This window comes from Balaenoptera ricei, chromosome 3 (assembly GCF_028023285.1).
Source record: "Balaenoptera ricei isolate mBalRic1 chromosome 3, mBalRic1.hap2, whole genome shotgun sequence".
NCBI lineage: Eukaryota > Metazoa > Chordata > Mammalia > Artiodactyla > Balaenopteridae > Balaenoptera > Balaenoptera ricei.
In genome coordinates, this window is record NC_082641.1 from 53,793,062 (window position 1) to 53,808,822 (window position 15,761).

The 15,761-nt window shown below is 40.7% G+C and overlaps 1 protein-coding gene across 11 annotated transcripts in view; it reads left to right on the forward strand.

Moving 5' to 3' along the window:
• MAST4 (microtubule associated serine/threonine kinase family member 4) overlaps positions 1-15,761 on the forward strand; it is a 562,265-nt gene that overhangs the window by 346,130 nt on the left and 200,374 nt on the right. The window contains exon 1 of one of the 11 annotated variants that reach the window (XM_059916513.1): positions 7,403-7,452. The exons of 9 other annotated variants lie outside the window; for them this stretch is intronic. In XM_059916513.1, the coding sequence (XP_059772496.1) occupies positions 7,406-7,452 (47 nt within the window). In that variant the 5' untranslated portion in view covers positions 7,403-7,405. Of the gene's footprint in view, positions 1-7,402; positions 7,453-11,420; positions 11,474-15,761 lie in introns of those variants that run through there. One more of the 11 variants, XM_059916516.1, reaches the window with a different exon arrangement.

Genomic DNA, 15,761 nt, shown 5'->3' on the forward strand with positions numbered 1-15,761 from the left:
AATAAGTTTTTAAAAAGAGGGAGTATATTTGAGAAGTGTGTGAGAAAGCTGTAAAACCTCTAAAATAGATTCTTTGCTTTTATGAGAGATGCAGCTTGAGACTTAGAGGAATCCCCAGATTCACAAGTTTGAGGAATTTTTACAAACTGTGTATATATCGATATAACCAGCACTTAGGTCAAGAAACAGAACATTATTTGTCCCTCAGGAGCCCCCTTCATACTTCCTGTCACTACCTCCATAACCGCTATCTTGACTTCTAAAAGTATAGATTGGTTTGGCCTGATTTTGAACTTCCTATAAGTAGATAGGATAGGATAGGTATACATTTTTTTTCTTTTCTTTTTCTTTTTAATTGTAAAATACACATAACAAAATTTACCATGTTTTTAAGTGTACTGTTCTGTGGCATTAAGTGCCTTCGCATTGCTCTGCAACTATCACCACCTTACCTCCACAGAACCTTTTCATCTTTCCAGACTGAAATTCCATACCCATTAAACACTAACTCCCCATTCTCCCCTCCCCCAAGCCCTGGCAACCACCATTCTACTTTCTGTCTCTAGTAATCTGACTCTTCTAGGTACCTCATATATGTGGAATTATATAATATTTATCCTTTTGAGGCTGGCTTATGTCACTTAACATATCTTCAAGGTTCACCCATGTTATAGCATATGTCAAAATGTCCTTCCCTTTTCAGGCTGAATAACATTCCATTTCATGTGTATATCATATTTGGTTTATCTGTTCATCCATCGATGGACACCTCCATCTTTCTGTTGCAGACTGGTCTGTGTGCTCTGTAGGTCTGCTGCATGGCTATTTTCTTGGGATTTCCTTTTACCATCACTACGCTCATCCTGGTCATTCCCTTCACTTCTCTTCATGCACTGTCCTTTGCTTGATCTTATGCATTTCTCTTAAATGGTTTACTTCATTGTTTAGCGTATCCCCCAGTACTTTCTTGAGAAAAGGTGTACCAGTGGTTAATTTGGTACCTTATATGTCTTAAGCTATCTTTAGCAAACTATGTAGATGATGGTGATAAGCCTTCTCTGTCGAGAAAGGATCTCATTTTGTTTGGGGAAGGAAGAGGAACAGGAGAGAGCAGGAGACAGGGAGGAGAGAAAGAGTAGAAGATGCTTCTGCCCTGATCTTTCCTCATCATGCCCCAGTAGGAGGGGTCCTATCTTAGTCATCTTGCTTCTCTAATGTCTTGCCCATAGGAAGCAGTTGAGATATGTCCTTCAATGAATGAACACACATGGACAGCCTCATGTTACCTGCTTTATGAAGTGATGGACAATCCTTAGAGGTCATTAACTGGCTTCTCAAAAAGGCCTGCTTGAACAACCAATACCCGTTATTAAAGATATCGCTAAGATCGAAACCTGGTTCTTTATCTCCATGGCATATAAAACATAAAACTGATTCCTCCTTTAACTTTTGTTCTATCCTTCTTCCTGTTTTGCTAAATGATAAAATCCTTAAGGATCAAACTTTTATATGATTCATCCTTACATCCCACACAGTGCCATGCCTTATATAAATGCTTAACAAATGTTTGTTGCGTTACTACAATCAGACACATGACTTTCTTTAAGGCCATTAAATGAGCCAGCCTGTCCCAGCTTCAGAGACTTTGCAGTTGCTGTTCCCTCTGTCTGTGGTACTTTCTTCCCGACTCTTCATGAGCTGGTTCCTTTTCATTCTGCAAATGAAGCTTGCACATCACTGAGTCCTCCTGGTCCCGATCTAAAAGCACTGTCTACTCCCTGAGTCACTGATGGTCATATTACCTGTGGTGGCCCCTACACAATACCCGTCCTTATCAGAAGTGATCTTAGTTATGTCTTTATTTAGTTTCCCCAACTCAAATGGACTCCACAGATGGCTCTTTCCATCTCATTCACTGCTGTATCTCTCATACCTAGAACAGGGACTGCTAAATAAAATTTTGTTTTTATTAAAAAAAAATTTTTTTTGCAGTATAGTTGATTTGCAATGTTTCAGGTATACAGTAACGTGATTATGAATTATATCAGCTATTGAGAGAGTGAAAATGTTAATAATATGGTCTAACTATTATTGGTTATGTGAGTTGTAAAAGAAGAGAGCAGACACACACACACACATACACAACTTTTTTGAACGTTTTCCTCAACCATGCTCACCTTTTAAGAATATATAAATAATTGAACATTCAGGCAGGGTGATACTCATTTTCACTCTTGCCTTAAGGTTTTGTATCTTCCTTGAACCTAGAGAGACAAAATATCAGAAAATATTGGATTGGGGAGATCTGCCCCTTGAATTTCATCTAAGAAGTCAAACCCTATGTGTAAATCCTGTCTGCCTATGTACCTCAGGTCAATGTACCCGGCCAGACGTGTGAGACACCCCTTTATCCATGGCCTCGGAATCACGGTGGAGCTCATTTGGCTGTAGTTTGGGATGTCTTGCTTTGCAGATTTCCGTATCTAGGTTACTGCTTGGATGTGGCATAGAGACCCTCGTAATTAGGTTTCTGTGATTACAGATACTTCTGGGGCTCTGGTTGTAAAAAGCCCTTCCCCCTGAAAACAGGACAGAGCATTGCCTACGCTTAGGTTAGTAATATTGCTGAGAGACGAAATATCCACTGAGAAGTGAAACAATAAGACTGCTCTTTTTTTTTCCCCCTAAGCTGAATGCAGTGAAATGAGAACCAAAATGTTTGAAACTGGTTAATGATGCCGAGGGTCCTGCAGAAATTGACGCTTGCCTTTACAGCAGGATTCCTAGAGCAGCACTGTTTGTTTGTTTTTTTTTAAATACAGGTTTTGCAATTTTTCATTCGTTTTTTTTAAAGTTTATTTATTTTATTTATTTATTTTTGGCTGCGTTGGGTCTTCGTTGCTGCACGTGGGCTTTCTCTAGTTGTGGCGAACAGGGGCTACTCTTCATTGCTGTGGCTTCTCATTGAGGTGGCTTCTCTTGTTGCGGAGCACGGGCTCTAGGCGCACGGGCTCAGTAGATGTGGCTCGCGGGCTCTAGAGCACAGGCTCAGTAGCTGTGGCACACGGGCTTAGTTGCTCCGTGGCATGTGGGATCTTCCCAGACCAGGGCTCGAACCCGTGTCCCCTGCATTGGCAGGCAGATTCTTAACCACTGCGCCACCAGGGAAGTCCATAGAGCAGCACTGTTGATTTGGGGTTGGGTAATTCTTCGTTGTGGGGCTGTCTCGTGCATTGCAGGGTGCTCAGCAACGTCCCTGGCCTCTGCCCAGGTGTGACAACCAAAAATGTCTCCAAACACTGCCAGCCCTAGGTGAGAACTACTACTCTAGGTAATACATAGAAGAACCCTGCCTTAAGCCATGCCACTGGATTTGTTCAAAACCCATATGTATTGCCGCCATTAATGTGGCTGCGTGGTTTCCTTTCCTGTACGTAAGAAGAGAAGGCTGCTTAGCTCCAGACAGTGTGCATGTCTTCTTAGTGATGCCAAAGTAGTTTAAACCAGTGTCTTCCCCAAATACTCATCTCCCGTCAAAACGCAGCCCCCTAGTCTAGTGTGACCTTGGTTTTCTCTGCACGCACATGTGAGCAGCTGCTCCTTGGTGTGTGCCTTCCAGCCAGTGGGGGCCCTTCTGGGTCTTCATGTGGTATCTGAACATGTCCTGATCTTCCAGTTTCTTGGAGGCCACTCTCTGAGGTCATGGCTCTGGCACTTAAGTTATCTAACGCTGTGGAGATCTATAATTATAAGAAAAAGGAGGGTAAGTCTCTTTGGTTGGTGGTTGCAGCAGTATAGGGAGGGACATTTATTCATGTTTCAGCAGATAGGTATTGGATACCTGTGTGAGCTATTCTTGGCACTGGAGATACAAACGACCCAGTTACCTTCTAGGAGCCTCCTCTCATAGGGAAAGACAGATAATCAAAAAATGAATATAAAATATGTCCAGTGATGATAAGTGCTGAGGAGAGAAAGACATTAGGATGATAAGGAAACACTAGGTGTGGGGAAGGCTTGCAATTTCACATAGGGAGGACGTTTGGATGCCTCAGGGGAAAAGAGTTTCAGGCAGAGGAAGCAGTAAATGCAAAAGCCCTGGGGTAGGAGTGTGCTTGGTGTATGTGAAGAACAGCCAGGAGTGAGAGCGGGAGTTGTAGGGGAAGGCCAGGGAGGTGGGCCTGTACATGTCACGTGGAGCTTTTCAGGCCTGGTAAGAACTCTTCTTCAATTTTTTATTACAGAAAATTTCAAACATGTACTAGACAGAAGAGTATAATGAACCCCCTATCTACCTGTCACCCAGGCTTACTAAATAGTAACTCAGGGATAGTTTTCTTTTATATATATTATTGGGTTGGCCAAAGAGTTCGGGAAAAACCCGAACTTTTTGACCAACCCAATATATCTTATAATCCCTCTCCAGATTGATTTGAAGCAAAGCCTAGACATATTATTTTATCTGTGAATATTTTGGGGTGCATCTCTGGAAGGTAAGGAATTAAAAATGATCCTGATCCCAATGTTATTCTTAAAAATAATTGATTACTATTAACAAATACCCAGTGTGTGTGTATGTATTTGTGTGTTTGTGTGTATGTGTCTATTATACTGATTATTTTCTAAATGTTTGATTATGTGTTTGATATCAGGACTCCAAAAATAGTTTTTATGTTGTAATTAGTCAATATATCTCTTAAGTCTTTTTTAATGTTGAGGTTCTCTTTCCATCTTTTTTTTTTTTTTTTCCCTCCTGCTTTGAAAATGTTTAAGAAATCAGATCATTTGTTCTGGCTTTCACAGTCTAGCTTTTGCTGATCGTGTTTCTGTGGTATTAACATGTTCCTTTGTCACTATATTTCCTATAAAATGATATTTTGAAGTAGAGGCTTGGTTGTGTCCGGGGTGATGTGGCTCTTTTTGGTGAAACTACTTCATAGGTGTTGCATCAAGCAGCACGTAATACCCAGCTGTCTCTTTGTGATGTCAGCAGTCATTGTTGGTTATGACTGAGATCTGTTGATTGCTTAGGGTTTGAAAGATGGTGATAATCTCATTTTGTCACCCCTTCTTTATTTACCACTTGGAATATGTCTATGAAGAGAATCATTTCCCATCTATGAGGTGGAATTTATAGGGAAAGCAGGATAAGTGCTTGCTTTTTTTCCTTTACCAGTTTTCAAAATTAATTGGGTAGTTTTCCAGCATCCTCCAAAGGTGACCCTGGCTGGCTGGCTGGCTTCCTTCCTTCCTTTTTTCCTCCCTATCTCATCTTCTTGAACTCATGATTTCAAACTTTGGATACATTTTAATATATTGCTATTGTCAATCCTATTGATGCTCAGTTGTCCCATTTTTTTGGCCAAGTTTGCTAGATTTTTGGCTTTTATTTGGAATAAGAGGGAAGCTAGTGGAAGATTTTGAGCGGAGGAGTGATATATTGTGGAAATGATCATTTTGGAGTTTGTGTGGCCAACAAAGGGTAGGAGGGTAGCAGGGAAGAAGTAGAGAGTCCAGTTAGAAGGAAATTACAGTAATCTAGTCAGGACGTGGTATATCTTGGATCATCTGTGATTTGGGTGAAAGAATGGTGAGATTCTGGGTATTTTAGCAAAGAAGCTTATTTGGGGGGGAAGGGTAGAATGGGGAGCAAAGATGATCCCTCCTCTTTTGTATGCCATTGTGTCTTTATTATTTCTTGTTGTTATGCTTTTATGCTAATTACAGATATTTGTTTACATTCTGTCTGCCTCCCTATGGTCACTAACCAATGACTGTGTTCCCGGTGGATTTGTTGCCTCTAACAGGGAGGAGGGTTGGTTAGTTTTGTGAGCTCACACAGAAGGAGAAGTAACATTAACAGATGCCCCAGAGCAAATTGGCAGGTTAGGATATAGAGAAAGGGTATGGGAAGATCACGTGAACCTCCTCTGGCCCACAGGCACCTTTGTAGGTTTAGAAACAGGTGACCCTCTAGATGGTGCAGAGCTGAGGGTGACTTTGTGAAAATGAGAAATAATAGGGTGGAAGCAGCACAGAGCATTGGTGCAGGCTTGGCAAAGTGGGAAGCAGGCTGGATTTCAGCCCTGACTTCCCTCCCTGCCCACCACCCTTGTGCAGGGCACAACCTGAACAACTGCACACGGCATCCCTGCATATGACAGCCCCCGGGACAGGAGTAAACACACCCGAATCTAATTCCGGCACTGCCACCAACTGTGCGCCCTCAGCTTCGTCATCTGTGAAAAGATGGAGTTTGACTTCATGGCCTTTAAAATGTAACCACTTGAACACAGTTGTTTCACCACAGCTTGGCTATGTGTGGGTAGGCTTGCAGTGCTTGAAAATGAGAAATCTTGCTAAAATAAAATCCTAATTTGTTCTAGTATTTCTTCTCAACAAACCAGTGGTTGCCAAATTTTAAAACATTTTAAAATGCATTAGAGGAAGTGAGTCAGATACGTTCTTCGTACACGACAGTGGAAGTACACTGAGTCCCAAGTTATGAATACTGTGAAAAATTGTGTTCGTTGAATAAATACAGGATGAAACTTTCAGTCTTCCAGAATATATGTTCTCCCTTTCCTTATTTGTATTTGATTGCTCGTTAACGTATGTATGTATCACTGTGAGGTTCTTAAAAATCAGCTTTCCAAAATAAAAATACAAGCTCCAATCTCTTGTGTATCCAGTTGGTATTTTCCCACCGTAGGGTTTTGCCTGTTCACACAAGTCTTTGCCTCACAGCAGAGTTCAACTTCCCCCAAATTAAAGCAGTTAGTTTATTCCTCTTTCTGATGATTGCCATATATAGAAAAAAAATCTATTTATTTTCATTGGGCACCGATCCCCGTGTCTTTCTTGTGGAACATGACTGATTTTGTTAACTCCACCAAGGAAAGAATAAGCAGAACTTCCTCAGGGCGGCCACATTCTATTCAGGAGCAGCCCCGGGAGGCGGGGAATAGTTGAGGTTTGCGGAGATAAACTCTTTTACAAGTATGATACTGTTGCTTTGTTATTATTTTTTCCATTCTGCATGGTGAAAAGGACTTTTCATTTCACTGAGGTGAAAACTGGGTCTGTGAGAGGGGCGACTTTCTTAAAAAAAAAAAAAAAAAAAAAAAAACAACCAGAAACCAATTACTTGATATGCAGAGCCGAAAGCCTCATTCCCTTAACGAAATCAGTGCGGTGTGCACTGCCGTTAACCTGAGGAAGGCGGCTGACATCCCTTGATTACGACCGGAGGTGGAAGGACCCAAACTTGCAGGATTCCCCTCCCCCTCGAGAGACTGTTAGTCCAGCCCTTTCTAGAGGTTCGTTTCGGCTCTCTGTCATCACCGGGACGCTAGCAGAGAATATGTGTCATGGTTACAATAGAGTGTGGTAACATAGAACAACCATGAAAGCCCAGCGGGAAAGGCTACAGATTCCGGGGCTGACCTTGGAGTAAGTATTGTCTCTCTTTAATATTTTAATGCTTTCTGCATGGCACTCGCTTTGCTGCGACCAATAGCTATTTAGCATTTGTTTGTACTGACAGCCTCAGAGCACTGCAGTGTGAGCTGGAAGGAACATGTCTTAAATGTATGGCATTTGATTTCAGCTGATGTGGAAGCCCAGACCCAGCATTTTGCGTTGCAGTCAGAGGAAGAGAGCTGCTGCATATTTAAAGTTACTAAACCTCAGTGCTGGAAACATCTTAACAGCTCATTGTGAAAGAATGTATCAGCAGGCCTGTGGTGTGTCTGTCTTTTTTTTTTCTTCTCTCTTACTGTTTGTTTATCCCCATGCTGCCTTGTTCTAAAGAAGGGCCTCTGTCTGTCTTGAATAACAGAAGACATTACAATGGATAAGAGTGCAAAAGAAGGGTTATTTGTGACACTCATTAGATGTGATCCATGTTTTATCTGTGCAACAGAATAGTAATGAACTGTAGTACGTTTTGCATCCTCTCTGCAGAGTCTCCAGCCACCGCATGCAGTGTGTTTACCTAGTTGAGCTCTGTGTTTGCTTAGCTGGTTTTTTGTTGTTGTTGTTTTTTTTAACCCATTAACGCACCTGACTGCCTTTTGATTCGATGCAGCCACGTAAAATGCCCACATCTAATTTGTGACGAAGTTAAACATCTGTGATGAAGGAAGTGTCAGCAAATTTTTATTTTAAATCTGTTTGTCAAAGATGCAGCAGCTATGAGTTAGTCTGTGCTGGCACACTTAAAATAATAAACAGTACAATAGAAATCTGCTAGAAAAATATAAATATGTCTTCTAACTTGCAGTACAGATAGAAAATTACATTTTCATTGAAATCTGTGCAACCCAAACCATCTCATACTGGACTCCTTCCAGGAGGCGACTGCAGGGGAGACCTGTACCCAGTTCTGAGGAGCAACTCTTCCTCTTGAACCCTGTAGATGCGTCATACAAGGGAAGCTGTTTCCTTGGTTAATAAGTGAATAAAAACATGACATTTCTGAAGTGATGTGAGCACTTTCTCAATCAGTTCTTGTTCTAAAATTATACACTGATTTTTTACTGACAAGTGCTCACTTACAAAAGTTAGAGGGCTCCTACAACCTTCTTGCTAGATGTGGCTTTTAATATAATAGAGATGCAAAGAGTATTTACCCATTGCCTACTGTTTTGTCCCCATCTCCACGCTGGCATTCAGCCTTCCTCACCTATGTGGAATATTTTAGTGGCATGCGTGAATTTTTCTACTTAACCCTCATCTCTCTAGCATTCTGGAAATGCACAGCTCAGATGCCCATGGCTCTGTGTGCCAGGCCCAGGAACTTAGCTTTAACCCCCAGCTTCACTTTGACCTCTATTTCTGATTGTGCTGCTTCCTTGTTGTCTTCTTTGGCCTTGGTATATACCATTTCACATTACACCTTTTCTTTCTTTCGTTTTTGGTATCTCGTCCACATTAACAGGAGATGCTTCAAAGTTACTCTGTAAAATACAAACTCAGTTGTATTCATTGTTCCATCTATAATTTGAAAGACTGAGGTATGCCACAGATTTTATGATGATGCAGGACATAAAGGTCAGCTCAACACAGGGGGTTCCGTGCATTTTGTTTTCATCCCAGGCCACACCCCCTCAGTCTAGGCTCTACCCTGGTACATGTTACTGTGCATCTGAAATAACTTATCCTTTACCTGAGGAGCTTGAGACAGTAGAATTAGAGTATCACTCTTCAATGTCATTGTTGTGTGAGCATGAAATTCACTTTGAACGTTTTGTTTACCTTGAAATGTAAAACTACTCTTAGGTAGACATAGCTGATTTTACATTCATTCATGGAGAAAGCTAATTCTGCAGTCTTTGAGTAAATTCAGTTTCTTGACACTGCAGAGAATGGTTATAATGGAAAGTCTTATCATTGATTTTATTAAGAGCACATTTAGTGTATATAATTTTATTTACTTGGGGACCTTTTAACAGACTAACTCTGCAGAATAGCTTTTGGATGTTCTCTCATGAGATATTTCTGTTTTTCTTCAGGAGAGTTTATTCCATAGGTACTGCAGCACAGACTCTTACAGTAGCATATTTTATACTCTGTAGAGGCAATTCAGAATTTTCCATCTGATTTATCAATAACATGAGGCAGTTTCTGATTCCTATTTCAGAAGGTGGAATCCTGGATGTGAGACAGCAAATATATAAGTATTTCAGAAACTAATGGATTATTAATTTATTCAGAAATTTCTGACATGTAGATAGCCTATGCATGGATTTCTGATTTCTGAGAAACTGGGTCTTTTTTTTTTTCTTCCTTTTTTCAATTTTAGTATAGAATTAGGTTCACAGATACTTCATAGCACACGTGATAATGTATCTCAGCTTGGAGGCATGGAGTGGCTTCAGTGCCTTTGCGTGCCTATTTTAGGACCAGAAGGAACAGATAAGACTGTACTTAGACCAAATGATGGCTGTATCAGTGGGCATTCAGGAGGGCTTTCCAATGAGCTGCTAAGTTAGAGTACAGTATGCTTAAGTGCAGCAGCTTTTTGAACGTGCTCTGAATGTATAAGGAAACCAATTCCTTAGTTTACCGAGTACTGGTACCAAACCAGAGAATGGTTTTAGAAGATATAAAACAGATATAAAACGTTACTCTATTAAAACATTTTATTAAACAAATTGGAGCATTGTGAGCAATGATTTACATTTTGGTTTAAAACAAATACAGCCAAGTCTCAATTATCCATATAATGGGAAACAAGGATGGCATTAAGAATTTGGGAAGCCAAAATCTGATTCTAGCCACTGTTGCCACTTCTCTGTTCAGTGAAGGGCACAACCAGCTTGAATTAGCCAATATGCAGCTCAGTTCCAAGACCTCTTTGCCTAAGGTAAGAAAATGTGGTTACGATGTAGAGTCATGGACCAAAGGAGAGGCAGAAGAATGTTAAGAAACTCATTGCAATATAGCAGGAGTTTCCAGGGCTCACTTCAGTCTCAGAGTTGGTACTAGAACACTTGGCTAATTCTTATTTTGATTTTGCCATGTGAAAATAATTAGAAATTGACTAGTATTAACTTCATATTTTGATAGATCTGTTGGCAAAGTTGTTGCAAGTAAGATATCTGACAAATTTGTTTCCTTTCCTCCCTAAAAGAGAAGAGCCAGGAGGCCAAAGGGAAAAAAGATAAAGGGACTGTAAGCTCACCACCCCATGCGGAATATTTGAGAGTTGGCTGGTGAATATGCTTGGTGGTTTGGATGGGTTGTTGGGAGTAGGAATTATAATGGTCCGTTGATAGATGAACTTGAAAAAACCTCTTTGGAGAGTAAAACACTTTATAACCATATGTGAGAAATTTTGAAGTTACTTATTATGAATATAAGCATAAGAACACTTTTTACCATGAGAATTAGACAAAATGTTGTTGGATATTTTTCACTGCAAAGCACTTAAAAATATGGAAATGTTTGTTGCTTTGCTTTTTAAAAACTACAGTATTTAACCTGAATTTTCATTTCTGTTCTGATAACTACTTCCCTATAGTTCTGCTACAGATTCACCATTGGTTCTTAATCAGAAATAGAATATACTCAATATAAAAAACAGCACTGGCTTGACTTTGCAAAAAATCACATGTCGAACATATCTGCCAAGTTGCTCTGTGACAAAGAAAAGGCACAAATAAAAATGGCAGCGGTAGTTTTGAGCATGTAAATTTCAGCAGGAAGCATTGTGCCTGTTCTCTGTTTTAGAGCTAAAAAGGGGCACGTGATTAGATGATTACCTAGCGGTACTGATAGGCATGCCGTGAACATTCTCGCCTAAAGGGAACACAGTCCCTTCAATGAGCTGTGCTATTTTTACTGCCATCCTTTCTCCCACTTGGAATGACATTCTTTTAACTTTCAGTCTCACCCCAAGGAGCCTGAGTCCAACCCCATCCAGCCCAGGCAGTCCCTGTAGTCCTCTCTTCGCTTTTCACTTCTGGAGGTAAGCGCGCTCCAGTGCCTGCCCGGGGCTGCCTTGTCTTCCCTTCCCTTCCCCCAGATCCCACCACGAGTATTTGTAGCGCTTTGGACCACAATACGCAATAAACAGTTTTTTCTTAACTGTTTTCTTAGTGTTAACATAAAGTAAGGAAACTTGTTGAGCTGCTTACTTGATGACTTACAGGAACACTGAGAAAATGTACTATGCTTGTCCCATCGAGTCTATCTTACTAATGTTTCACTTAGTGTCCAGTGATTAGTCCTTTGTTTGATTCCTGTGTGTGTATTACGTGTGGCTTTCTTTAGGAAATGGTCTGCACTGAATTTCATGAATTTTGATCCATCTTTTATAATGATACCGTTTAGGACAATTTCTAAGAAACATTTTCTAATTCACGTTGGAGTATCATATCTGTTGCCACAAATTATTTTATATCCTGTTATTTACAGGACAAAGTACTTGAATTGTCTAAAAGCATTAGTATTTTAAAATCTTTTTTAGAATTCCCAGTTACATACCCCACCCTCTCACTCATAAGCTGATATAAATTCATTCTTCTCTGTTCCCTAGAGAAATATCGTCAAGGAACTATATTTGCATCTTAGCCTAGTTTGTTACAAGAGTACATAAGAGAAAATGCTGTTACTATTGTATGTATAGTACATACGCTCTATTAGGATTTTCGTGAATTTAGTGTCTGTGGGTAGAGTTGGTCTCCCTGTATCTAATCAGAAAAAATACAGAGTATCCAGCTTCCCCTCACCCTTTTTTAATCCTAAAGGAGAAAGTAGAAGCAAACTCTCAGTTGATGGAAAGAGTGATTTAAATGACTTTTTCATTAATGAATACTTTTTATTTCATATATGCAAATGAATGAAAAACTCGCCATGCATGACCAGTTCCTTAAAAGTACTGACTTACAAGCTTTATGCTTACATATCAGTGGGACAACTTAACAAATTTGTTTCGCTCATTTTTCTAAAATAAGACTGAACCAAAATCTGAAGAATTGACTAGGGAAATGAACGACTTTGAACTTTGGTTCTACTCTTCTGCCGATGGAATTATATTTATTATTTTAAAAGTGACTTTCAACATGAAGGTTCCACTAATAGCTTTTATAAAGCACCCCCTGAATATAATAGATCCTAAAGCATAGGAAGAGTTTTCTGACAATCCAGAGAATTCCATCACTCTTGTAACGTGTCTATTTTTGGTAATCCAACCACAAGTAATTGGACTGTCTTCTGAACTTTTTTCTTCAGTGTAACATGACTTTATTAAATGCTCACATTTCCTCTTCTTTTTCCTTCCCAAAGACAATAGGCTATTCGAAATAAAGGTGTTATCAGTAGTGGAGAAGAGAGACTCAGAGTAAATGATGTGGTAGTGCAGAGGTTCTGAAAACTGTTTTTGGGAAGAGATGTTTTTAGAACTGGTGATATTGGAGCTGAACCATGAAAAATGGGGGGTTTCAATGGGGAGAGATGGTTGTAAAGAACAAAACCAGACAAAGAATAAAACAAAGGCAAGGAGGTGAGAGAGTGTGGCACATTGTAGAAATGGTGTGTATGGCTAGAAGATAGGGTGGGTGAGGTAGAAGAAAAGCATGGACTTGTACAGAGTTTGATAAGGACTATTAATTTGGGACCATGCTATGTAGGGCCTTGAATACTGAGCTAAACAGTTTGACTTTCATTTTGTAAGCATTCCAGAGTATTGGAAGATTTTTTTGAAAAAAGGAAATGACTGATCCAAGCTCAGACTGGGAAAATTTACCTTTACCAATCTATTCTTTAGGAATAGATAGGATTTTAGGTAGAAACTCCAATGAGGATGCTGGTACGATATTTCATGAATAACAGGTCCTGGATTAGGACATTTGCAGTGAATTAAATTAAAAATTGCAGAGAACTTGATAGTTGACAGAAAGCTTTCTATCTCTTTCAATTTAATCCACCTGACACTAGGCAGGACGGACTATTGCTTCTGTTTATAGATGAAGATGCTAACACATTTAGATATTTAAGTGGCTTAACTAGCCTAGGATTCAAAATGAAGTCTCAGATCTTTCCACTGTGACTAACTTAAGACAGACACATTGCCATGGGATCATTTATATGGGGTTTAAATTATCCAGTTTAGGTAGACTTTGTGACCTCCTTTAGTCATTTTAATTTCCCCAGTGCCTTTCTCAATGCCTGGAATGTAGTTAAGTGTTTGCAAAATGTTTATTAAAGAATGAATGAATGAGTGAATCGGAAACAGAAGATGTATTGATTACAGTGCTGCTTATAAATCAGCCACCGTACAGTTGGCTCAGGTACAATGGAATTGTATTTCTCACTCACAGAACAAGAGTGTGGAGAGGATCCACTCCACACAGTCATTTAGGGATCCGGGGTAGGGGGGCGGGGTCTTCAACACATGGCCTTTAAGGTTGCCCTGGCCATCACTGCAGCTGGTGGAAAAGGGAAAGAGCACGGGAGATGGTGCATTGCCAGACCTGAGAGTGGCATGCATTACCTTCACTCCCATTCCACTGCCTAGAATTTAGTATTCTACTACACCTAAGGACAAGGAAGGCTGGAAAATACAGCTTCCTTGTGGCCAGGAAACAGAGGAAATGAGTTTGGTAAATAGATAACAATCTTTGTTACAGAGGTTGAAAGAAAGGTGCACACAGTAGGTGTTCAGTGGATAGTTTTGAATGAATGATTGACACTGAGATTTCTAGCATTAACTGAGCAGAACCCAAGAGAGCAGAATTGGAGAGGGAGGAAAATTACAGTAATGATGAGTTTGGTCTTGACCACACTGAGACATCTCTAGGTAGAGATAGCTGGCTGGCCGCCTGGAGTTGGGTGTCTCCAATAGTGTGCCCCCAGATGATGGTCTAATGTGCATGGTAGAGATTCCAAATAGGTTCATGCTGTTACCACAGAAAAGCATTTATTGCATCCCTGCATAGACTTTTTTTTCTTCCATTGATTGTGATGGATCAGATTTCTTCTTGTTCCTTTTTTATGAGCGGGGGTTGAAGGTCCGGGGAGAGTGATGGTGGTGAGCATTGACAGTGTCTGTGCCCTTTTGAGGTGCTGACACACAGTTTCTAAATGCGGCAGTGGAATATTCTGTTCCTTTCATGGTGAAGCCCTGGAGGCAGGCTGTGCTGGGATGGGAGTGACCCTCCTACCCTCCGTCTCCATGGGCTTCCTGAGAGTTGCCCTGAAATGAGAGATCTGTAGCTTCTGGGGCAGCTCAGCTGCTGAATGAAATGTAAATTTAGTTGAGTGTGTCTCAGGAGTGTAACCTTACACTGCTGCAGGGAGGCTACAGCAAGGCACCTTTTGGCTCCTTATGAGGGGAAGAATTTTCTAAGAAAGCTTTCAGAGTGTAGAATGGGCCGGATCACCAGACTTATCAGTTTCACACCACTGGAAATCTCCCAGGAAGGCCAAGCTCCCACTTACCTGGAAAGTTGTAGAACAGAGAATTCAACCACATTATTCCCAAATGCCCTTTCATCCTGAAATTCTGACATTCTTGTTGTCTTGCAGCAGGGCTGGAGAGAGAAAGGCAAAACACAGTTTGTCCACAAGCTTAAAAAAAAAAAAAAAAAAAATGGCCCGAATATCCATTTATCCATACCAAGGTGATAGAAAACATCTTAAAAACCTTGAGTGGAATTTATATATGCCTTCCCTTTCTCCCTTCTGAGGCAACCACAGCCACTCAGAATTTCCACAATCCCCAGTACTTAATAAATGTACTTCAATTTAGTGTCTGTTTCATATAATGATGACATCAGTGCTTCATGAGTAATGTGAGTGTGACCCAGGCCAGCTCATAATCTGGGCTGTGATTATTAGGTAGCAGGATTCCAAAGGAAGCTCCCTCATTTTACGTTCTCAGGCTCTTTCTTGGAACCTGGCAGGCCTCGCCCTCAGTAGGGACTAGTAAGTAGCTGGAGGCAGGCTACTGTCCCTCAGGGACCACATTGCTGTAGATAGAGCGATGTTCTTTTGCATTTTCATCACATGCCCCAACTGCTGAGTGGATGGCAACCATTAGAGCATCTGCTGCACTTCCTGCACTCCTTCTATTTTACTTAATCCATCCTTTTGTTCACCTCCCCATTTGGTTTCTGGAGTCTCGAGATGGTGGACACACAGCTAGGCCAGAGGTAGCAGTGGAGTGGCTCTTCCATTCCTTCTCCTTTCCCCTCCCAAATCCCCATCTCCCTGTTTCAGCTGGGACTGAAATCACACACGCCACACAGGTGGTA